This window comes from Fulmarus glacialis, unplaced genomic scaffold, assembly GCF_000690835.1.
Source record: "Fulmarus glacialis isolate BGI_N327 unplaced genomic scaffold, ASM69083v1 scaffold11152, whole genome shotgun sequence".
NCBI classification, from domain to species: Eukaryota; Metazoa; Chordata; class Aves; order Procellariiformes; family Procellariidae; genus Fulmarus; species Fulmarus glacialis.
Window position 1 is genome coordinate 1 of NW_009195925.1, and position 25329 is coordinate 25329.

Genomic DNA, 25329 nt, shown 5'->3' on the forward strand with positions numbered 1-25329 from the left:
AGGCGCCGCAGCGGGAGCCTGGCGCGCATGCGCAGCGCCCTCCGCCCCGCCCGGCGCTGGGCAGCAGCACCTTGAATTTTAATTATTTCATAATTGATCAAAACCCACGAGCGGTGTAGAGATAAGAAATGCGCAATCACCGCCAAGAAGAGGTTTAGAACACTGCATTTTCTGTTGTCTCTTGTGGAAACTATTAACCCCTGTGCTGCGAGGCCACAGCCATTTCCAAGCAGACCAGTCCAGCCTGGCCCCTCCGTCCCCGCAGGGAAAATGCCATTGCTGCCCCTTCTTCGTTATACTGAGCAAGTCTGAGAATAATTGGTTTTTTTAACTGCTTTTCTGTAGTGTTGTATTCACAAAGATAATCCACCGTAGCAGGAAAATGTGAACATGAGGTTATTGTGCAATTCCTGCCTACAAACAAAATCATTCCATGAAAAGACTAGAGGTGATGAATCCAAACATTCATACATGTGATGCAAGAAAACAAGGAGGTCATAGGCTCCTTCAGGGGCCCTCTAAGGGATGGAGCAATGCCTGGTAACAGTGGGGTAATGAGGACAAAATCAAAGGACTGGGAGATTTAGCTATATATCATATTTAAAAAGCCACTCTGCAAGCTAGAAAGGATCCAAATGTGGCAGAAACACACACACCAAACACATGGAGCATATATCAAAGACATCAACTATGTATTTGACAGATAAAATCTAACACAGTGTATTCAAAGGTATACAGACAGAAAGCCATGGCCAAGAGGCTTCAACTAAATGTCCAGAGGTGTCATGAATCCCTGGCTGACAGGAGCGGAGCTCAGATCCAAGGACTTCAATCCTGTATAATTGCGGGTTTGGGTGCTGCTGCATTGTGTCACTACCTGCTACTGCAGACATAGCTCTAAAATCTAAAATGAAATAGCAGGAGGCCATATTTTATCTCTTAAATCCAGGTAACCTTGGGGCAAATTAAACGGGTGAGAAAAGCTGGGAAGTGGGATAAGAAAAGTGAGGAGCGAGTGTTAATTTCCCAGGAAAGGGAGAAACTATGTAGTTTAGCTATCAGGCCAAAGTCTGGATAAATTGTAATTACTTCTCATGTTTATTTGTTAGTTTTCATTTATTTACATTATCATCATTTAGTTTCACCAGGTTTTTTTATTATGTTGAATGTCTTTTCATCCCAGGATCATGAGGTGGTAGGTGTAGTCAGGAGGACGCTGCCTGCCAGCAGCACAGCAACATGTGTTGTTATTGCAGCTATGGATAAGAATAAAAACTGAATGCTACAAGCCAGCAGATACAGAAACAGTTAATCAGAAGTGAACTACTTTGTTTCACTAGCAGCAAATACAAGTTTCATGCACAGGCACTCAGATAACCCCATTGTCCTGGTTTCGGCTGGGATAGGGTTAAATTTCTTCCTACTGCTGTGTTTTGGATTTAGTATGAGGAGAATGTTGGTAACACACTGATGTTTTCAGTTGTTGCTAAGTACCCTCCTAGTCCAAGGACAGCTCCCATGCCTACTGACTGAGCTAGGTACACAAGATGGGAGGGAACATAATCAGGACAGCCAGCCCAGCTGGCCAATGGGGTATTCCATACCATGTGACGTCATGCTCAGTATATGAATGGTAGGCGTGATCCAGGAAGTACCGATCGCTACCTGGTTATTGGTCAGCACCGGTGGTGAGCAATTGCACTGTGCATCACTCATCTTGTATATTCTATCATTATTATTATTATTATTTTCCCTTTTCTGTTCTATTAAACTGTCTCATCTCAACCCACAAGTTTTTCTCACTCTCACCCTTCCGATTCTCTCCCCGTCCCACTGCGGGGGTGGGGGGAGTGAGCGAGCGGCTGCGTGGTATTTGGCTGCCTGCCAGGTCAAAACACGCAACCCATGTAGAAGGGGACCGCCACAAGTTTCTTGATGGAGATTGCATCAAATTAAAGATCACAGGGCAGATGACATCTCTCTCAAGGAGTGAGAGCACTGGTTGTGGCAAGTCAACAAGCTCAGTGGATGCACACATTTGGGTTCGTTCTTTCCTCTGCCAACAGGTAGTCCCTCCAAGTCTCTCTAGCCTTCTTTTTCATTCAGTGACTTTGGAGATTCCCCCTGCTTTCTTCTATTGGAGGTGGAGGACCTTGCCCGTGCCAGAAGCTGTATTCTGGACTGCAGGTCGTCCCTCTGTCCACAGCCTGTCCATCCTCTGTACACTTACCTCTTCTGGCAGCAGAGCTCAGGAGAAACTGTTGCCCCCAGAAAGGGTAGGATGGGATACGCAGAGATGCAGGAGTCTGAACGTAACCAGCCAGGAGGCCAGAGAGGATTCACTAGACAAGATTTTTGATACTGCCTTCCAAGATGCAGAAATTCTTCTACAGGTCAGAAACCCAGTATCCATCTAACAGCACTTGGGAATCTTCCAGCCCAGGGTGGTTCAACATCAGCAACAATGGCAAAGATGCTCCAGTTTTGGACTGATCTTGTAAACCATGCTGACACTGTATTGCTAGCTTCTGCCCCAAATTCCACCCCACCCAGATGGACAGGGCAGCTTCCAGCCCCACCCCACTCCCCTGACGAGCAGGTGCTGTTAGCACTTGCTCTGCAAAGAAGCAGGAAGAGGCATTCCAAGGTTAGCACAACATGTTACCCAAACAGCAGCTTATCTGAAGAAAAGGTGGTAGGCCAGAGGTGGCCTGGAAGTTGCCATTTGGACCATGCTAGTCCAAGCCTTGTATCTGACATGAAATAAGAAGGGGAACAACAGTAGTCATGAGTAGGTATTGTCTTATCTTATTACCTGCCCCAGAGCATGGTGGTGTTTGCATCCCTTCAAGGGACTCAATATATTCACTCCCCAGCCATTCTGCGTATGTCCTCCTCTCTTCTACTGGCACGATCTCAACAGCAGAATCTTTAAAGATCAAGTTCTTTCCTTGAAAAGTTGAAGAATCAAACATTTTGAATCCATTTCCAGTGCTGTTTCCAAAGTAGACCTGAAAACAATGCAAAATTTTCAGTATTTTGCAAGATTAAGTGCCACATTCCTCTCATACAACATGAGACAACATGAAAGATGATAGAAACTGTTTTGTAGATGAAAAGTTCATACACAATTGGAGAATCTCTATTATGCGTTTGCTTTTAGACACTCCAGTAGATTAGATACAGAATTCTGCCATTGGCAATTACAAGAACACCATTTGTGATTTTGTTTTTTTAGTTACTATCTGGAAAGAGCTGTATTTTTAAAAAATTCTTCTGTCTAAATGTTGTCGTGTAATACAGGGTTTGGCTGCACAGGAGTTACAGAAATGACTGAAGCCTAGCATGGAGATACCCAATATTGCGTTTAAACTAGTTAACTTCAGTATTGATAGGAACCTAGCTGTGGCAGCCACGCATGGTCTGCCTAGATGGTTTACCATGTACGTGGCTGCAGCATAAATATACCCAGCAACGTTCTGTTTAATTCCTAGGAAAATTCCAGCATGTACTCTATTTCTTGTTGACTTCAAAGTCATGCAGTTTGGGAAAACACCTTAAGCTCCAGGAAAATTACTACTGAAACCAGTGGCTGGGCAAAAAGTTGAAATCCCTTGTGCGCCAAGGTGGTTTTACTAGGAGAATCACATGGGTTGTATTTTACCTTCTCCATCCCACTCCAACAACAGGGCTCTGCGCAGTGCACATGCTGCCAGTCCCATGATGCAGGGGACATAATATGGCAGTATGGTCCTGTTGTCTTTATCCTTGGTCTGTGTTAGACCACACGTAACTCCCCCATGGCATACATGGATTATTAGTACCTGGGCTTTGTCCAGTAGTCCATATAGAGCAAAAACGCTGGTATCTGGGTGAACCATAATGGCCTGAGCTGGCACACGAGCCAGGTGACACTTAGCAAACTGGGTGACTTCAGCACGGGCACCATTTGGACACAGTAACTGGAAATCACTGGACTTCAAGTTTTGGGCCCAACTATCAGTATTCTTACCTGAAAAAAGAAACCAGTCATTGTCACTCATTGAATGCTTTAGAGCACAAAAGTTCTAGAAAAATTACTGAATTATAATAGAGAGATATGTAAAATGAAGTACCATCTGTGTTCTCAAACACTGTCGAGTGCTTCACAAAGGCCACATCCCCAGAGTCCTGTGCCAGGCACCTATAGGAAATGAGAGATAAAAATTCAGTTCAAAGCATCTTTATGTGAACCACATTTTTTTCTAATAACTGATAGATTTAGAATTCAGGGTTTTTTTACATACATTCCTGCAAACAAATGCACTGGACCCTAAGGTAATAAGCAAAAACAGAGGAATGAAGCACCTTGAAAGGAGCAAAAACCAACATCTTTGCAAAGTATTAAAAAATATTCTGAATTAAGACTTTTAAGAGAGGAATACAGCAGAAAATTTTCATTAAAAACAGTGTGAGAAACAACAGAAAAGGCCAATATTAGATGAGCAAAGAAACAGAAGATATATTATGGGATACTCAGTGCACTATTCCCCATCTGCTAACAGTCGCTTTCACTCCTTTTTAAATCATGTACAAAGTATACGTCATTAAGACTTTTTTTGAATAAAATAATTTGAGTGCATAACCCAAGAGTTTATGAGATTCTGCATATGTGCATCTAAATCTCCTCCTCTCCTACGAGTGTGGTATCCCATTACAGAGAGTTTCAGGGCAAAGGTGTAGAACAACACACCTTTACCAGCATTTGCTGTTTTCCATGTTATATTGTGGTGTTGTCTAGCGCACTATACAACAGGCACCACAGGCTGTTAGGATATTTTTGCTAGGCCTGAAATATGAAGTCAGCAGAGAAAAGAAATGCATGGCACCTGCTTCAGACAGCAAGTAATACATAACTAAAATCAACCTCAAATCAGTGAGCTGGCTGAGCTAGCAAAGAGATCTAACTTCCCAGGTATTTTGGGTAGTGCGTGCTGGCAAGGGATCTGTGGGTAATAGAGTTTAGTGGTGTACCTTGTAGTTTATTCTACAAGTGTTTTCAAGAAGCATTTCCTAAAACAAGATCATTAAATCCACCAATCAAGAAGATGTAAAGCTGTATCTGAGCATGGTTTACATAGTACAAAATGTGAGGGAAAATTATTATTGCTAACAGTTACCAAAAATACATATATTTCACGTGTACCTGGTTTAACATGAGCAGTTATAATCCAAGTTCTTATCACCATGTGGCTGACACTGCCATGCAGAGAACAGAGGACTCGGCAGGTGCTGTTCAGTGCACTCCTCATCAGAAAAGCTGTTCCCAATAGATTTTTCAGCACTCTGCACGTTTTAATTTGCCCCAGGCAGTGGGATATACACAAACTGAATGACTTCTCATATCTCTAGTCAGGTTAGCTGAAGATATCCAGAGTTGAAGGAATCTGGAAATCTAAGGCTGAATTTTAAGCTCATGTCAGTCACCTTCCATAACTCATTCTTCTTTCAGAGAGCATCACCTAAGTATCACAGCCAGACCCATCCCTACCTTGCCATTTTTCACCCAAATCCTAATCTTTTAAATACCTGAAACTTTCCACATCGCTCGATGAATTAAACATCTTCTCTATTAAAAAAAAAAAAGAGTAGTGATCTCCATATAAAGTTTGGGCTGTATGGGCACTATTATCAAATGCACAACCTTAGAATATGAGCAAGGCTCATACAGCCTGTAACAGCATTTGTGGCTTATTCAATTTGGTGACTGGTAGCTAGCTCTGTTAATCTATGAAGTACAGCAGAGGATCCGGAGTTTGCCTGTAAAGCATGTACCACAGCAGAGTGGCTGGACACAACTAAATAGATTTGCAAAAGGTAGTTATTTAAGTCTAGCACTTCAATATTTACCAGGCAGCTGCTGTTGAAGTCTCCTCCCTGAAGGAAAAAGACTGCTCACTGCCAGCTCTGTTACATGCACTGTTACCTTCAGAGGTGAAGGTCTGGAAGAGGAAGTGCTACTTCCATATATGAGAGTTTCGCAGTCTTTGGGTGTGGCCCCATATGTAGATGTCCGCTGTTACACAGAGTATTTATTCCATTTTATACTATCTTCCCCCTGTACCTTTAACACATCTTGTTTTGAAGAGGATTTGATATTTGAACATTGGCCACAGTTGTTTGTGCTGTTCAGAAACCTACCTTCACATATAGCCACCAATGAGTGAGGATAGTGAAGACCCACTCCTGGCTCCCCATCACTAGCCTGCCACTCTCAGCATGGACTTAGAGCAGCCAGATTCTGGCTACTATTTGCCTGCTTCTCTGCTAAAGCTCTTTATGGATGACCTGACCATTCAGAGTGGCAGACTGTCTGTCATACTAAGCATTAAAGCAAGACTGGAGACCGATGACAATCCACTTGGTCCTCACTAGGTGGGTGCCTATTGCTCTGTAAACAGACATATGGATTTGGCTGCTGGTCATCTGGTTGGCTGCAGGCCAGGAAGCTGGCAAAAGTCTTTGACGTAATCTAATGTAATACCTTATGACATACCTGTATTGCTGAAGACATCTGGGGACACATGTCCCACTTCACTTACAGCACATGCCATCTGACTGTAGCAACAATAATCACTTTTTGCTGACTGGGATGGAAAATAGTTCCTCCTTGCATTTTGACAAGCTGACAGACTAAGTAACAACCATATGTATTAATTACCTGAAGGCTCCGCTGTAGCTGTAATAACGTTCTTGACTACTTGCACTGCATTTATTGTTTCCGCTATCATCTCCAATACATAGTTGACAGAGTTTTGATGGGTAATTGTCCTGCTTAGCTGAAGGCACGCAGCTGGCAGAGAAAAACTCACTCACAGCTGGGAAAAAAAAGACAAACCGATATAATGACTGAAAAGCGTGAGTAGTAGAAAAGGTAGTTACACTGTCATGAAGTTATAACCAAAGCAGGTTTCAGTAGAACACTAGAAACATGAGTTACGGCTGCCTTACTGGAATTTACAAACTACAATTTTAAAATATTTTCAAAGAACTATTTAGCTGATTATGTAATGAAATCAAAGAGCTTCCTGGGAGATAGGAAACAGGCAAGCAAAATTCGAATCTGGAGTCCTATGGTCATAGATCCTTTGCTTGTTGTGCTACGTTGCTCCATTGCTAAATACAGTTTGAAAATAAATGCAATAAAATTCAGGACAGGGATACATCATTTACTGCAATGATATCCCAGGGCTGGAAGTACCACCTAGAGGGGATACGTCTGTACGTGAGTTTCTGTGACTATCCTATTACTGATATCTGACTTGGGTCAATATCCTCAAGCAAAAGCTGAGACAGCCAGGTGTGAAAGCAGGATTTTCAAGACCATATGATAAGCTTAAAGTTGATTGAATACAAAAAGCAATGGACTCTTCAAATGCATTTCTGAAAACTGGAATAAACTTTGGCAGTTTGATACTCTGGAGGCCAGGGCTGCCATTGAGACGGATCTGGACAGGTTGGAAGAAACAGGCTGACAGGAACTTCAAAGTTCAACAAAGGCAAATGCAGAATCCTGCTTTTAGGATGGAGTAAGACCATGAAAGGCTGGGGGGTGGCAGGCTGAAAATCAGCTCTGTAGAAAAAGGACCTGGGGATCCTGGTGGACAACAAGTTGACCAAGAGTCAGCAGCGTGCTTTTGTGCCAATGAAGGCTAATGGCATACTGGGTTGTGTTAGTGGAGCAGTCAGGGGAAGTGATGATTCTCCTCTGACATCTGTGTCAACTTTTGAGCTCCCAGGGTTAGAAAGACATTGGCATTCTAGAGCAAACATGGTGGAAGGAGAGTAGGATGCTCAGAGGGCTGGAGCACATGACCCAGCACTTACCAGGCTGAGAGCTGGGTTTGGTCAGCCTGGAGGTAAGGCAACTAACAGTTTATTGCTGTCTACATTTACATAGTGGGTTTTTCAAAAGACAGAGCCAGATCCTTCTCACAGATGCAGAGCACAAGGATGAGAAGCAACAGACCGAAGTTACAAGGAGGAAAATTCTGATTAGATAAAAGAAAAAAATCCTATATACCAAGGATGGTCAAACATTGGGACAGGGGTCTAGACAGGTTGTGTGTAATCTCCATCCTAGGAATTACTCAAAATTACTCATGTACTGCCTGTACATGGCCCTGGGCAATCTGATCTAACTGTACCTGCTTTGAGCAGTTGGTTGGACTAGATGACCTCCAAAGGTCCCTTCCAACCTAAATTAGCCAAAGATTTGGAATCAATGAAAGGAATACTTTCGTCTGAGATGTAACATTCTTAGTATGACCCCTCCATTAGTCTACTCTGGTGGCAAACTTAAAATTTCAAATCATTACATTAAAACCACAACACTCCTTCACAAATAGATAAGCTTAATATAGAGCTATGAAATATCAAAATTATTTCCCTACTGAAAGTTTATAATTAGACTGTTACCGTATTTTTGATACATAGTACTGTTGCCTTACCTTGAGGAATATTACAGTCTCTGGTCTTAATAATGCCCCTCTTAATTAGCATACCAATGGGGATATTCCATCCAGCAGTTCTCCCCAGTCCTGTGTGGCAGGACTTCTTCCCTTTCAGGTCACTGATGGTGAATGCATTGGACAGATTTCGTTTCACTAACGCCACAGCATAGTATGCATTGCTGTTGTCATCAGCTTGCAGAAAAAAAACCAAAACGCATTACAGCTTCCCTTAAGCATTCCCACTGCTTAATGATCATCTACAGATCCATTACACTTATCTGGTGCCAACTTCAGTTGCACCAACAATCAGGTCAGGAAGTATGAATGTACATGTAATTACTCTTCACTTCTACTACTTCACAATGTTGCGTTCACTTACAGCCTGTACACTGCTACTGCTATGCACGTGAATAATCTAGAGACAAACATTAAAGTGTTCTTGTTAACACCAGCTCTTATAAATACATCCCTCTGAAAAACAACATTTGGGTCATTAGTGACTTAGCAACACTGATTTAAGAAGTTACTTTTATGTGAAAACCTCAAACCTGTATTAACATTTCCACAAGTTTTGCAGCCTTAGTGATACAGTGGACACAAGCCCTTTTTTCATCGGTGACTCTGAAGCAGCCACATTGACAGGAAGAATTTGTTTCTAACTAGAATCTACTATGTAATCTGTATTTTTGCTCCTGTTAAAAATATTTTAATTTTGTGAATACAAATTTTTTCCATCGTAAATATTTTATTGCAGAATTGAAAAGACAAATAAAGAGGTACAAGACTCAGAACTGCCAAAGACTCAACCTGGTCCTGCAGCAGGTCAGATAAAAGTTGCCATGAACTCACTGTAGGAACCCATCCCATACTTATTTCCTCCTCTATCCATGATGTGAGGATAATAATTCTCATTTCCTTTGAAAACAGCTTTCCCAGCAGGGCTAGGGAACAGAGGCTGTGCTTTTAGAGCTGTTTTCAAACAACCTGGAAAAATAAGGTCTATATTTATGTTTCCTGACCTTCTTACCAGAGTAACTTTCTCCAGCAGCTGGTACAAGGCCATATGTCTTCCCAGCTGTGTAAATATCAGCTCCACCCAGAACTACAGCATCACTTTCCTTTTTCTGAAAAATAAAATAAAATTTAGGATTTCTGTGAAAAAACAGCAGATACCTTCCCTGCTACAATGATGACACCTCTAGCATCACACCTGTTGCATCTCAAACGGCAAGTCTGACAGCAGAAGAGCAATACACTGCAAAAAAAAGAAAAAACCCAAAACCTGCATAACGCATCATCAGTGAAATGGGGACAGATTTCACACATACAGCTTGAGCTAGATGGGCAACAACGCCCTCATCACAACTGAAGATCATCAGGGTTCAGGCCCATCCATCCCATGTGAGCTACAGAACACCTCCTCGAAACCCAGTATTCCTACTGGTCACCCAAGTGCGCGTATCTCCGATCCTACCTACCCAGCAGAGAGCAGCTTGTGTTAATTCGGTTTATTGCACACGGATTGTAGCAGCCTACCTGGATCAGCTCCATGCACTGTTCCTTTGTCTTGGCTGAAATACACTGAATTGCTGGTTTCAAATCCTTTTTCTTAAAGGCAATGGCCATATCACCACATTTCCAAATCTCCTCAGTGGATACAACACACCAGTTCAGGCTTTCTGGCAGCGCTGCACAAAATTGGAGAGCAAATACTACAGTTCACTTTCTTTGTGACAGACAAGGAGGGATACACACTGCCCGCTGCCACCTATGTACCATACATGTTATTAAAAAATGTTTACTTCTGTGTTTCTCTCCAGCTCAGACTTACACCTGATTAGGAACGACAGAGCTCTCCAGATTAGTGGTACGTCCACACTGCAAACCTATCCATAGCAAAGGAACAAGAATTCCTACAATTGCTGACCATTAAGCACAGCCATAACGTGTTAGTTGAGTGCAGCACAAACACACCCTGAACACAGGCTTCCTCATACCTGACAGTCACTGAGCAACCCCCAGAAGAGACAAGTCCGGGAGGTGGGGGGTTTTGCCACAGCACAGAGCATGTCTGGGAGGCTCAGTTGCCATGATTATTAAGCTTCTTAAGGCAGGGATTCTTACAACCTGTGTTTCTGACTTTGCCAGAATGCACATCAAACAATTCCTACATTCTTCCAATAGTATAAAAGTCCTTAACACTTCAATAAAGAGCAATTGAGGGTTTCTTCAGCTTCTGGAGGAAATTCTCTGCTAGGAACCCATTCATCCATTCTTTGTAGACTACCTAAGGATTTGCACAGCAACACATTACTATTTCCCCCTGTTAGCAGGTAAAAAAATGGAGTACCAGGTAGCAGTAGCAGCTTACCAGATTAATGTGTCTCATACACCAGAAAGGGTAGAAAATGCCTGCATCTTGTAACACAAAGTGGGACAATTTGCACAGGAAAGTATTCTGCGATGTGATACTGTTTCTATGTCAAAAAGTGACCTTTCTCTATGCTCAAAGATTAGACTGGCATCTTGCCATAACCCTCCAAGAGTGAGAAGAAAACAAAGCAGAATAAAGATGGTCTCTGTTATCAGCTATCTTTGTTCTTGGTTAGGAATCTAAAGACAACTTACTGTTGGGGTTGCAGCTCAGAGCTTGTATGGCATGAAGATACTCATCACCCAGCCATGCCTGGTAATTCTGAGCTGTGATTGCAACGAGCTCTGTGGTGGAGTCTCTGAACAGAAGATTCTGGGCACTGTAGGCTGCGGAGTCAAACATCTGAAACTTGGTGCCTAACCCATTAAATCTTTGCTGTAACGTTAAAGAAAGAAAAAAAGCACCTGTCACACATCCCTCTACCTGGGATGTGTGACACCCCATACCCCTTCAAACCCCACAGAGCTGAAGGTGCCCAGATATCCTGTCTTCAATTCAGCTAGACGGGTGGGAGAACCCCTCTAAAATGCAACGCACTGATGAAAAAATGGTGTCCTACTTGTCCCTGGTTCAGGAGCTGGAAGACGACTGTCCCATCTGTGTCAGGCCGCACAACCACGGCACGAGCTGGGATTCGGGCCAGGTGGCAGGTTCTCCACTCTGTCACATCAGCTGTGTTGCCGTTGCGGCACAGAAGCTGGAAGTCCCGGGAGCGAAGCCACTGGGCCCACGAAGAAAGACTTCTTCCTGAAATCAGACAGAACTGCTTATGGAACAGACATCAGGTGGGGCTGATGCTTCTGGCTCCACGTCTGCTCTAAGCATCACGTGCAAACACACATCTCCTGAGCATCTTTGAGCTATTCCTGACTGCACAATATATCCCATGCATCTACGTGGTCCCTTAGTCTTGCATCTCTGATAAGACAATAAACAGCTTACCACTTGTGAGACTGCATTGAATTGTACTGGGGTCTGCAGTAATATCAAGAGCATCCCTAAGTCTAAGATCACATGCAACATTTTTTGGTTTTTTTCCCTGTAAATGATGGTCAGACAGTCCCACAACATTAAAGTAATGTTATGCTCAAGATAGATTTCACAAAGTGCCAGATAGGGCAGGCCACATCTTGTTAACTTTCTGCTAGTCTCTGCTGAAATCCCTGGGTAGGCAGGAGCAATTTAACAGCCCAGGTCTATATAAAACTAGAGTTTAGTGCTGTTTAAGCTCTCTTTCCAGAAGAAGCTTAAGATTCCACCTCTAACCTTCACTGACACTATCAAGCATTTAAAAAAAAAAGATCACGTGGACTCCTCTATATCCTGGTATATACATCTGTGGGTACATCTGTTTTCACTATTAAAAGCATTTTTTGCTGATTCCTCACTTCAAAATAAATCAAACATTTGACATTATACTGTCATTACAGACACTGTACTTCAGACCTTGCAGCCACTATTCAACAAGCTTCTGGATTACTCACCATCTGTATTTTCAGGCACTGTACTGTGCTTCACAAAAGCGACTTCTCCAGCACCTTCAGCCAAACACCTAAGAAATACAAATCCAACCACAAAGACGCATTACAAAGCGCAGCTCCCATCCACTGGATGCTGTCGGCTGACAGCCAGAGGGCTGTATGCTACGTTCCACCAGCCACAGACACTGACCTACTTCCTTGTGCTGAGAGTTCTGCTCAAGGCAGAGACTAGTGGCTGTTAGAGCATGAAGTAAACTGTCACTGTCATTTGGTGAATATGGACAACATGTTCAGCGCTGCCTGGGACAAACACCATGACCTTCTTTGTCCAGGAGAGTTCTCCGTCTAAGGCAGTTGCACAATCCTTTGGGGAACAGGCAGGGAGGAGCAAGTGTTTCACATGAGCAAATTCTGCCCTTGCTCGGTCAATGCTATTACTCGGGGACTGGGAGCTGCAACACAGGGCACAGACAGAAAGAAGGAAACTATGGGCAAGACTGGTGTGCAAAAATGGAGGGCAGATTCAGTGCAGCTGAGGTGGGATGACTGAGATAGCTGAATAGGGCAGCAGTTCAGCTCTCAGACTCTAAAGGTCACCTGGTTTTACTGGGAAAGATACAGCCTGCTGAAACAAACACTCAGACTTGTGTCAACAGCTGCTGGACAAAGCAAACAGCAATGGGATTTCCCTGCCCAATATAAGTGTTAAATATCCATTTGGTTTTAATACTCAGGTACTAATACCTGAAATAGCAGGTTTAGAATTACTTTCATTCAGTCTCTAAGTTTAAAGCATGGTTGTCCTAACACAATAGCAGATTTTCTAACAAGATCAACTGGAAGTTCTCTGGCTTCAGTTTCCTATGAGTGAGGCCTGGACACGATGGCTACGGATCGAGCACCATGGTAAAAAAAAATTGACAGAGCCATGATTTTTACCTGAAGGCCCCACTGTAGTCATAGTATTGCTCTTGGGAATTTCGTTTGCATTTGTTCTGCCCAACCGAATCCCCTTTGCAGAGCTGACAGAGGGATTTGGGATAGTTTACGTCATTTGCTCCAGGAACACAGCTTGCATTGAAGTAGTCACTTACAGCTAAATGTGAAATTAGAATGAGAAATTTTTAGCAATGAATAAACAAGATCCTACAATCTCACTTTAACCCATCTACACAGTACATCTCTAAAAACATTTAGAAGGGATAAGTCATTTTGTTCTTAAAAGATGGTTTCCAAGTTTAAAAAAACCCCTGCAGTCTTCATCAGACCTACATTAGGTCTATTCCATCTTACAAGGAGCATCAAAGCCAAGGAACAAACCAGCAGCTAGAACCACACATTTCTGTCCACACACAGGGTCCCAAGACCATACAGAAAGGCATTGCTGAAGAACAGATCTTTGCCCTGTAACTCTTACCTTTTGGAAGGTCACATCCCATTGCTGCCAGGCGCCCACTGTCAATTAGATAACCCACTGGCACATCCCAGCCTGCAGTTCTGTTGATGCCTGTGTGACATGAACTGACACCCTTCAAGCTGTTGATCGTGATGTTGGAGCTCTTCCTTACCACAGCCACGGCATAATAGGAAGTTCCAATCTCTGCAGCACAGGAAGAAAGAGAAACAAGCAAAGTAGCCTTACAGCAGCATTACAGTGAGACACTGATTTGTGGCCTCTTGTGGCTCCCCTACCCACAGGCAAGTCACATGGTTTCACATCCTTGGTGAGAACATGCCGACTGTGAGTGAATGTCCTCAGTTATCTTTTCAGTGTGAAATGTCTTACTTAAAGGCCACAGGCAATCTGCTCTAACTTTGAAAGTCACCCTGCTTTGAACAGGCGGTGGGATGAAAGACATGCAGAGGTTCCTTCCAAGAAGAAATTTTCTATGATTCTAAATATATTTGGACTGACTTGAAACCAATATAATTAATAGTAAAAAAAAATATTGCCCAGTTGTCTACTAATTTGATCTTAATTTTGACACAGCATAGTAAGTTGATGTGACTAGAGCATCACAGCTGATTTCATTCTCTTTGTTTTACAGTTTGATATAACTCAGAGTCAAGAGTTTAGGATCTGAAATGACCATAAGGCCATTCAATCTGACTTTATTTAGGTCATAAATTACTAAATTTCATTCACTTTTCTCTGATTTGAGCGCATAACCTGACTAATGGAGATAGCCAGCCTCTGGCTCATGGGGCCCATTTGGTTTTGAGAAACTGAAGTGCAGTTCCCTCACCAGGGTCATGATGTGGTTAACAGTGTGTGTGGGGGTACTGCGGACTGAGCCCAACAGGCACTTCTGAGGATGCCTTGGCCAGATCACTCTAAGACCCAGCTGCAAACTAAATCCAGCTCCATCTCACAACAGAGTGGTGGGACACCACTGCCTGCAGACTGCTTCCAGAGCTGTTTCTTCCCTTGGGTCTCTGAAAGTTATGGGGGACATCTCCCAGCTCTGAACTACACAAACATGTTGATACTGAGCCCTTAGTCAGGACGACAAGTCACCACTGAATTACTGTCTTTGTCTTGAAAGGAACTCAAAGCTTAAGGACACCCAGATAAGGAACAGAATCTATCACTTCCTTTCTTCCAGCAGGTAATCACATACACTATTAATAAAATCTAATTATTCTAATTTATAGGATTGAGAGATAAGCCTAATAACAATTTATGCTTTGCAATTCATTAATCTAACTGCAAAGTATGGAACAGAGATGACAGTAAGCAGTGAGACAGTAAAAAAAAAAACCAAAAAACAAAAAAAACCAAACCCCAAACAAAAACCAACCCAACAAACCTATTACAGGAATGGCTGTTCTGACCTAACTGTTTCAGGACAGACTCTGCCACAGCCCTACGTCTCCTGTTTTTAACACATTCTGTTACGGGCAGGAACATCCAAGAGGGAACCTGACCATTACCCGCTGTTTAGAATCTTCAAGAGGAGGACCCCAAAATAAAATGGAAACAGTAAAAATGCATAAGAAAAGGCTCATATTAAGTAATCTAGAAGTTATTCAGTCAGAATATACCTTGATCATATACTTCCCCAACCACAGGTTTCAGACCGTGCTCCTTTCCAGCCTGGTAAATCAAACGGCCATCCAGTGTCACGGCATCTGCCAAATCATCCTGTGCAGACATAAGGGCAGAATACATGTTGAAGCTTAATTATCAGTATTTCTCAACAGCCGGAGACAGAGTACCCATGAATTTAAGAGAAGAGGCCCCTTTATCTGCATTTTTGAGTTTTCTTTTCTCCAAAAAGTTCTTCTACTCAATTTTCTGAACAACAATTACCAAGAGGGATTTTAGAACTTGAAAACTGCCTTACTTCAGTCATAATGCAGAAGCCAGCCCTGGACTGTGATGGCCTCACTAGACTTCAGAGTCCAAAGGAATCTTAGAAATGGATCCCGCAGCTCTGTGATGAATCTTAAGGCCCATCAATTTGGAGTTTCATTCATCTCTATAGCTAGTGCCCCAAAGCTTGAAGATTTAAATAAAGTAAATATATTTTTGAGGCCATACACAGATAGTTTGAAGTAATGTTTTCTGGGGCTGCAAAATCTGATGCCAAAGTGTATTCAAAAGCAACCTTAAAGCATGCTGGCTTGTACCTCAGCAGACAAACAGCCACGCTTTTTGGGAGAGGGGGAGCAGATAGCAGTGCATTTCGGAGAAGGAGAAAAGCATCTAAAAGACTGTCCAAAGTGGGGGAATACAAATCTGGGGCATCCACTGCTGGAAGGTGTCCAACAATACTGTATCTTTTCAGCTGACTAGAACACCAAGCTGGCTGGAGTCCTGCTACAGGTGCAGGATTGCTCTGGATAGCACGGGATAGGACTTCCCACAGCAGCAAGGACTAGAGAACTATACACGCCTCTGATCAGCTGAACCTGGCTCTTACTGTGTACTCAACCCAGTGGAAGCCAGAAGAGGGCATCTCGCACAGAGACAAGATACTGCTGAGAAAATAATCAGCAGCTTGACATTTTGCATTTCTAAGCTGATTTCAAGTTTCTTATCAGTTTGCTTGACCTCTGGTTCGGCACTGGAAGGAGGTAACTTAGCTTACCCATCTCTTGGCAGTTTGCTGAGCATTGGTTAGGGTAGGTCTAGGACTATGCTGCCTAGTATACCACAGCAATTTCCTACAGGCTGAGCCACATAAAAAGCTTGAAAATATTTTAAGGGATCGTGTGAGAGCATAGGTAATACATTGATGTTGATACCTAAATCAGATTTGAAGTTGCCAGGTAATTTGAAATATTTTACTTATTTGGCTCAAGGGAGGAAAAAAGATTATATTCATTAATTAGCTGAAACAATAGATGTCTTGAGAGTTGCTTCTCATGCATGAGAGCTGAACAAAGCTCCAAGGGAACCTGGAGAGGAGTTGGGGTTGGGAGGTATTTGCATCTTAGAGAACAGACACAATCCTTCTGGAATAACCAGATCTGATATTGCACCGATGAGAGTCAGAGCACAGGACAACAGTTTAGGAATCAAATATGGCCTGTTGTTTAGAAGGAACACCTGGCAGTGAGAGAAGGAAGAGGAGGTGGGAGTTAGAAGGACCTTAGCCTCCTATCAATAGCTTGTGTATAATTAACAGAACAAGACCAAAAAAATGCCTATTGTTGTATTTAACGTGAAGTAGTTTACAGGCTACAGACCTCTCCTTTAATCGCATACAATCACTGCTGAGGTGGCATACCACCAACAGTGTGGGTATTTAATTTTTTTTGTAGCAAGTATTTGCCAATACATTTAGCAAAAGCACGGGATTATTCCACATATGATTTTTTTGATAAGTATATGTGCGATGGTAATACCCGGTTAATTATTTCCAGAGGGACTTCATTTCTCTGTGTCACAACATTTGAGAATTACCTACAGAAGTGTTTAAAGACCTGCTGAAGAATAGCTCTGGTCACATTAAATATTGTCAGGATCCCTAGTTTAATATTTAGACATTTCTCAATTTTTAAACACCTTCAAAGAAAAAGCTTTTTTACTTTACCTATGTGCTAACACATTCACAGGACTAAGTCCAAGTTATGTAGTGCTACAAAACAGCGTATCTCTGCCTCTTCAGCCACTGTGTCCCACTCCCTTTTTAGCCTCAAAGAGCAGAGTTCAGTGCGTATGCGGACTCACGGGTTCCATACAGTCCTACACAGAGCAGGCCAGCTTAAACATTTAGTAGATTATTAGCACAAGAAAAAAGAGGTCTCAAGGACAACGCCTTGTCTTGAAGCCTTGCAGTGAAGATTCATTTTATCAGAAAGCTACTTACTCATGCTATCCGCCTGCAGGTTTCTGAGTTCAGCTAATCAAGTTTTATAGGAATCCAAGGTTTTAGATAGGTGCCTGCTGCTTGCAGTGGCTTACAAATGCAATTCTCTGTGCACTGTATTTCAGAAGCAGACACTCATCAGCCCTTTTAATAACCTGCTTTGCAGAGTCTAGCAGGTCCCTCTGTGGAATGCAGCAATCAGCCAAGCGGTTTTAGGAAGATCTGACATTAGGAAGTATTTCCTGTCTAATCCCAAGGTAAGATCCATGAATGTATCGATATCTGCTCCTAACGTTCTTCAATACAGCCTTGATTCCCTTGTTCAAGAACAGTATTTATCAAGAGGCAATGCGGTAGTTTTAGTAGTCAGACAATCCTTCTGCTTCTGTTGACAAAAATTTACACAATACCAATTTCTGAAATTTGTTCCATTTTTCTGGTCACACAACCACCTGCCTTGTCTCCCTTCAAACTCCTCTGCCGGGTCTCATTTCCTGGCTCTGAACCTCTTGTCCTTGACAGGCTGCATCTCCTCCACAAACCCCTGATTTTTGGGAATTCTACACAGGATACACAAAGAATATTATTTATTAACACAGCCAGCCATCCTCCCCTTCCCCCACACTCTGCCAGTGAAGACGACTATGATTACCTGCCTCCACATTTCTTCCAATGTTCACTTGTCGCCTCCCACCCCCTCCTAAGGAGGGAATCATTTTCCATACATGATTTTGCAAAGCCGCATGTTTAGAGTCTTTAAAACCTTCCCCAGAGCCGTGCTTCTTTTGGAAACTGAGCATGTTCTGGGCAGCTGAATTAATACAGCTGGGTTTGCGTGCCCTTTGCTCACCCTATTTGCTGCTTTGTCTCGTACTCCGGTATTGGGAGATTTGATTTGACTTTACACTCATCTGTATATACAGCAACTTCCATGATGGGACCCTGAAATGGGAGTTTGATCCAGAGTTTAACTGAAATACAATCTACTTATAGGCTCAGCAGCACAGCTTTAACTACTGTCTGCATCTTATAGCTTCATCCCTTCTTAAATATCTGCTAAATAAATCTGACACAATTCCCAAATCAAAGATTAGCATTTGGGAGGGAATATTTAAGACCTTTGCTGTGTTCCTAATGACTGGCTATACGTGACTAGCCAAATAGATGACACAGGGACATTCTGACATTCAGGTTCATATGTATACCTTTATGTCTTTTTAAAAAAATACATGCTTTGATTTTTCAGAGGCATGAATGCCAGGAAGCACATGGTCAGCTGCCTGGATCATCACCGCAGAGCTGTGTACATCGCCACTGGATTATTATTAGGCACATGGGGAAATTAAATCAATGACGCTGCCATCACTCACAACTCACCTTGATCATCCGCGTACAGTTAGCAGCTGACCCCCCATCTGTACACTCCAGAGGGGGAAGGATGCCAGCCCCACCGAAGGCCTTACTCATGTCATTACACTTGGAAAGTTCTTGCTCAGAGACAGTGCACCACCGGATACGTTCCAGGCTGAGAGCTGCAAACACCACACCAAGAGAAAATATTATAAAACACATCGGTGCCTTTCTAACAGAGCTTACCATTTAAAGGTTCCCGAAGAACCAACCTTTCATTCCATTCCTCCTCCCCAAACAGAAAGAAATCAGGGCTCTTTCAACAGTGAGTCTTTAGAGACAGTTCCCACTTTCATTCAGATTAACATGAATACTGAAATTTTTTGGACTGGAAACAGGATAGGCTCAGACTCAGATACTGAAACCTGATGGCATTTGTTTCTGACATAAGAAATATGGGTACCATGAAATAGGTCAGGGTGTCCAAACTATTCTTAAAACCTTGCAGAATACACCTTCTTTTCTCCAGTCAAAAGTGTTTAAAATGATAATTTAAAATGATATGCTACAAAACCAAAGAGGCTGTCCAAAGACAACTCTGTCTCAAGCATTGCTAGTTAGTACCTGGAGTCCTGCCCCAGCCCTTTTTGGTCTGAATAAAAAAAAGCAATCTTAGGTGCTCAAAAGCCTTGCCACTGGGCTTATTACGAAAACTAGAAAAGCAAACTTGTCCCTTCAAAACTCTCTTTCATCAGAGGCTGGTTCCACAATCACGAAAAGGGGAGGGCAGTTCCATGAATGAAAAGACTCAAGTTTAGTACTAGAGATTCCATTAATCGGTGAAGAAAGGTGTCTTTCAGCAGGCTCAAACACTACCTTTCTAAGCGCCAAAGTACAAACACTTTGTTGCTTTTGTAAGGATATGTCATCATGCACAGATGGTGCAGCTGAACATCAAATGCATATGCAAGTATGGTTTATGCTGATAAACAGGCACATTTTTGTAAGCAGGGGGCACCACATTCCATTGCTTTTCTACAATTTCTATTTTTAAGTTGGAGTCTGCTGTAAGTTATTTGTCATGTGGTTTTCTAAAAACTCTAACTGGCCCTCTACTTCCCCACCATTGTCATGCAGCTGAGATACCACATCTAACTTTGCAAGTTAAAATTACTCCACTAGTGCTCAATAGTAGCCATGCACATTTTCTGACTTGGTGGCTGCAGACTAAACAAGATCATTGATGCCACAAAGCTTGTTTTGCACCCAATACTGAAACAGAGAGTTTGGCTTGCTGTTCCACTGCAACTCAGAGCCAACTCTACTGCTGTCAACAAACATTAAGTCAGACTTGGAAAGCTTACAGGAAGTTTTCATGGCAGCATGTGCTACTAGGGGGAGAAACAACTGTCCACCTCTGAGTTGCAGGAATTCTGAGAACCAAGATGGTTTAGAAGAAAGGCACAACAGGGTCATGGTAAAAAGGCACCTCACGGAAACTTAACATCTACCTGGGTGAAATTTTCACCATTAATTTCCTGGGGCAGGAGGATGAACCGAGGTTTTAATTGATAAAGGGGTTTGGGTTTTTCTTCTCCTAAACGCAAGCAAATGGAAATTGAATTGGGGTCTCAGCACCTCAGCATGTATGGCTAAGTGCCATTCTTCAGCCTCAGCATTCTGGTTTTAGATGGAGATAATGCATGAATTGTATGAAGAAACCATTAGCCATATACACCTGAAACATGAAACAAAGCTCATTTGGCTCCGTATTTCAGCCAAAATAGTGAAACAGCATGAACCTGTTGGTTTTTTCCTCACTCATCTAAAAGAGGTAATTAATTTGTTCCTTTCCAAACCGTTGAACTTTGTGGTTACAGGAAAGCCAGATCCTGGGCAATTTCCTGTTTCCTTCCTTACATGTTAACCCATTTGAAGTGGGCTTGAGCACAGACAAGATCTGTAGTTAGCCTCTCTTCCTATTGCCAACCAAGAACATCTTAAAACAGCAGGTCAGTCTCTAAACCCAAGTTTATTCACAATTTTGGCCCTCCTGTATACCTGTAGATATACATAAAGCATGGAATGGCAGGAGCTGGCAACTTCCATCTGAAATACACTCAAGGTCCTAAACACACATAACTATCGCTGGCAAACATCCAATTAACTCCTTTGCTGAAAGTAACAGTACTACATTGTGTAACATCTTATCAAATGGCTATTAATACACTATCAAGAGCTTTCAACAGAAACAATGTCAAAAAAAAAGGAATATACTAGGATCATTTCTTTTTGAAGAACTGTGGAGTGCTTCAGAAACGGCATCTACGCCTCGGGTGAAATTAAAAGCATTCGCCATTAGAATTTGGGAGTGATAGGAGAAAGCCAACATGTCACACAGAGCATGATAAGTGGAATAAGGCAATTATTTATATTTTCACAAAAATAAGTGTCACAGAACTGTTCACACTTGTGAGAAACAGACACCACTGAACCAAAAGTAGATTCAGTGCTGAGGAAATATAATTGACACCAATGAGTCAAGACACGTACATGGTGCTCAATACAGCTTTTTCTACTCCTTTTCTGTTTTTTCTATTCTTTCTTTCTATTCCTTTTCCTAGCCATAGAAGATTGGGTACTGAAATGGTTCTAGTTTCCCTCTGCTCTCTCACATCACATACAAGTCAACCCCAAAGACACCATGCCACAGCAAAAGTTTTTGGAGGGCACTTACCAGTGTGAAAGAAGAGAAGATAGAAGACATTTCTGGAACTCTTCATGGTGAAAATTTTGGGATTTGTGCTTTTTCCAGCCTTCAGAACTCCCAGAGATCAAGGCTTCTGCAAGTGTGCTCTCCCCAGCCTGCTCCTTGGTGAAAATCAGCAGCATTCAATCGCAGGTGCACTTTGTTCAACAATTTATCTTGCTTACCTTGGCACACGTCACCTCATAATGACTATGGGGAAAAAAAGCCTACCTCTCTTCACACTGCCTCTACACTTGCAAAAAAATTCAGACTAGGAAATTGCAAAATATCTGAGGCACCAATGAGGTTGTTACTGCTTTAGCACCACCTATAGACTTAGATAAACAGCTACACACTGACTCATAGGGGTAAGGCAGGGCTGTGTAAAGAAATCCTCATTTTAAGTGTGAGTTCTATGTATTCCCTATGTGTTGGGCCTCAGGAAGCAAAAGTAGATTCAAGCTAAACACTTTATCTGACAGAGCTGATGGTCACTTTTTTGCCACATTCTCAGTGTTGTCATGAATCCCATAAAGCCATAACAAGAAACCCAAGCTTTTACAACAGTGAAGCCTATACACTCTGCAGGTGGTACAGTGCAAGCTAAGTGCACATCTCCTGAAATTTAATAGCAAGTGCTATGAAATCACTGAAGTAGTTTGATTTTTTTAAGGTTTTAGAGAAGGCTCAGGAAGGCTTCTCTCTCCCAGAAAGAGTAAAAACTCTGCTGACAATAGCTCTGTTAAAAGCTGCTGTGAATTTTTGAGTAGTTTTCACAAAGCAACACTCGTTTGTGCTGCCCTTTTCACTTCTCGTTAGTCAATGAACTGCAGCTGCCTGTAACACTTTGTTTAGATAAAAGCCATTTAATGCTGCTTTGCTCTGCTGACTGCCATTTCTGAGCTCAGCACCCAGCTACCAGAAAAAGAACGCCTGTGTACCACCATGAATCCCCATGCACGCTTCTTTACCATCTTCTACCAAGAGCATGCACGAACAACTGTATGCATCCTTCAGATAATCTATACAGTAATGTTGCATGCATGCTTTGAGGAGTTGGTTACTTAGCTACCTGACTGCAATTTGGCCAGGCTGCTAGCTTTAACACCTACTAGTACCTGTAAGACAACAGCTGAGTTTAAGTCAATTAATTGCTATTTCAAGTGTGGAACTTCAAAAAAAAACAGAGCATGACCCCTCCAGACCTTCTTAAACAAAACCTTATGGCTGAACTCCGATTCTGGCTACCTAGACCACCTGGAATTAGTCATCCCTTTGTTGTCTAAAGTGCTAAAGAACAACCTGGCACCACTGGAGTCCTTCCAAATTTCTGGAAGGATCCATTATTTGGATCCCTCCTGTGCCCTTCCCACTGGCCAGATTAACCCCTCAAGCCCTCTGATGCTCACAGCAAAGCTTACATATATATAGATGACAAGACTGATGCACAGTCCTAGCACCGGTTGCTTAAGACTGCAAGGACAAGGTTAATAAGAAATTAATTCAGTACCAGGCCTCTCCTGTGGTTCTTCTGATCCTCTACGGGAAAGGTTCAGAAGGTAGAGAAGCAGCCTTTTCGTAGAGGAAGCCTATTCTGAATGCAACCCCCTCTAGACCACCACACAAGCATAGTTCATGATAGTTTAGCTCATTTTCCTGTTTTACTCATAATTTTATGAATATCTATGCTTTAAGGAGGTATTAAATTTCCTAACCTAATTTCAGCATAATTTAGCAAAAATGCCCGCAAAGGAAATGATTAATATAACTTAAAATAACAATAGAGAACAGCAAATACTTCATCAAGCATGCTTCTGTATAGCAGTTACAAATAGTTGGGTTAGCAGGCGGGGAAGAAAACCCATGGTGCCTTCACTGGGCCAGCAAAAGTAGGGTGGTAATGTATCAGTATAACACCATTTGGATTTCTTAATTACTCTAGTTGTTAAATTGGAAGTCTTAAGAGAAGTACACGTATTGTAAAATGTATCTTTAAAATACGGGAAGTAAAGCATACCCAAGAATCAAAGATATATCAGCACCCGATACTGGAAAAATGAGATTCAGAGAAACAGCAATTAATGCAAAATCCTAAAAATTACAAGATAAAACAAGTCAACTAGGAGCATCAGGGCTGCCAGAATCAACTTTTCTGCCAGGGCTCAAGGGCAACATCTGAAACAAACAAAACCGAAAATACAAACAAGATACCCCGGAGTCCTTTGGGGTTTCTTGATCCAAGTTTTCACTCTAGCATGACAACCATGCAGGACAAATGCCTGGGAGAAAAGTTCTGTGAAAGTTATTCAGACATTCCAATATATGAAAGAGTAATTCCTCACATATCTACTCAGCTGAACAGGAACTATAACTCTTTTTCTGATGGGTTAAAAAAAAAGAGGTAGGAAAAATAAAAACGTATACAATATAGAGATCTCATGTTATTTTGGTTTGCAGATTTGATAGCTGAGATCAAAAAAACATAATGATCTGAAAGTTGGTGTGTTTTAAGATGTCTCACTATACACCTCAAATAACCAGTGACTTTCAAAGAGGTGGACTACAGTAAACTTTTAGCTCCTTTAAAAATTTATGACATTATTTATCAAAAGTTGCAACGATCTTACAAACCTTGCACTTCCACAGACAGAAGGCATCTCAGAAAGATAGCACACCTACTTCACAAATCTAGAAAAACAAAAATTACTTTGGGCCATACATCAGCAGCTTACACGTACTGTAAGTCTTACAAGTATGCCACATAACAGCAATATTTGTGTCCCAAGTTTAAACCTGCATTTAATGTAGTAACTTCACTGGCCCCAATCTGGTCACCAGTGTTCCTCTAACACATTATTTTCACTTACAGTCTGAGTCAATTATTTTAAAATTCTACAACATCTATATTTCTTGTGATTAAAAACACACTTGACAAATATATTGTACAATAAAGTTTATTATCTGTTCTCCTCTTTCTAACAAATGGAATGGATAGTGTTGATAATTCTTTACAAACCAAAGCTAATTTGGTTGTGCGACTGCCCCGTGACTGCCATAGTACATCCCTCTTATAAACAATCAGTTTCAAATAAGCAATGGCAGATACCAAGTAATACGGGAATTAGAGAATTTAATTACTGAAGGTAGTTCCATGTTTTGGTACAACGTATTTATAACATTTGGCACAGAGGTTTGTGCACTGCAAATGGAAGATCTTGTGCCTTTGCAATTTGAGATGAACATGTACAGAAAAATAAAACGTATTGTTGACTCTGAATTCTCCCTTTGGTTAAGACATGCATATTACAAGTGGGGTGGGGGGGAGGGGGGGAGGAGACAAACACCTGAAATTCCGTAGAAAAGAGGAGAACTTGCATGTATTTTTTTTTCTTGTAACTAATATTCCCTGGACTTTATGCCCAGCCACCACAGCCCATTTGATTTCTCGTGATTAAGGAAGGTAAATTCTAATTCGTACTTTCATTCAAAACAAAAAGCTAGAGTA

General features: G+C 42.0%; 1 protein-coding gene across 2 annotated transcripts; it reads right to left on the minus strand.

Annotated features, from left to right (window-relative positions):
• Positions 1-1185: 1185 nt before the first annotated feature.
• Positions 1186-22023, minus strand: MFI2 (antigen p97 (melanoma associated) identified by monoclonal antibodies 133.2 and 96.5). 2 transcript variants are annotated; one of them, XM_009588265.1, is made up of 16 exons: positions 21813-21948; positions 19103-19257; positions 15453-15552; positions 13825-14007; positions 13347-13503; positions 12411-12478; positions 11486-11673; positions 11121-11301; positions 10029-10180; positions 9520-9616; positions 8490-8684; positions 6701-6857; positions 4116-4183; positions 3825-4012; positions 2816-3011; positions 1186-1256 (listed from the first exon to the last, which is right to left on the minus strand). In XM_009588265.1, exons 1-16 carry the CDS (start codon positions 21856-21858, stop codon positions 1186-1188), a joined length of 2202 nt encoding a protein of 733 aa, XP_009586560.1. In that variant the 5' UTR covers positions 21859-21948. The 2 variants fall into 2 exon arrangements, with proteins under 2 accessions (XP_009586560.1, XP_009586559.1); XM_009588264.1 differs by lacking the exon at positions 1186-1256 and having other exon boundaries at positions 1907-3011; positions 21813-22023.
• Between the last annotated feature and the right edge of the window lie 3306 nt (positions 22024-25329).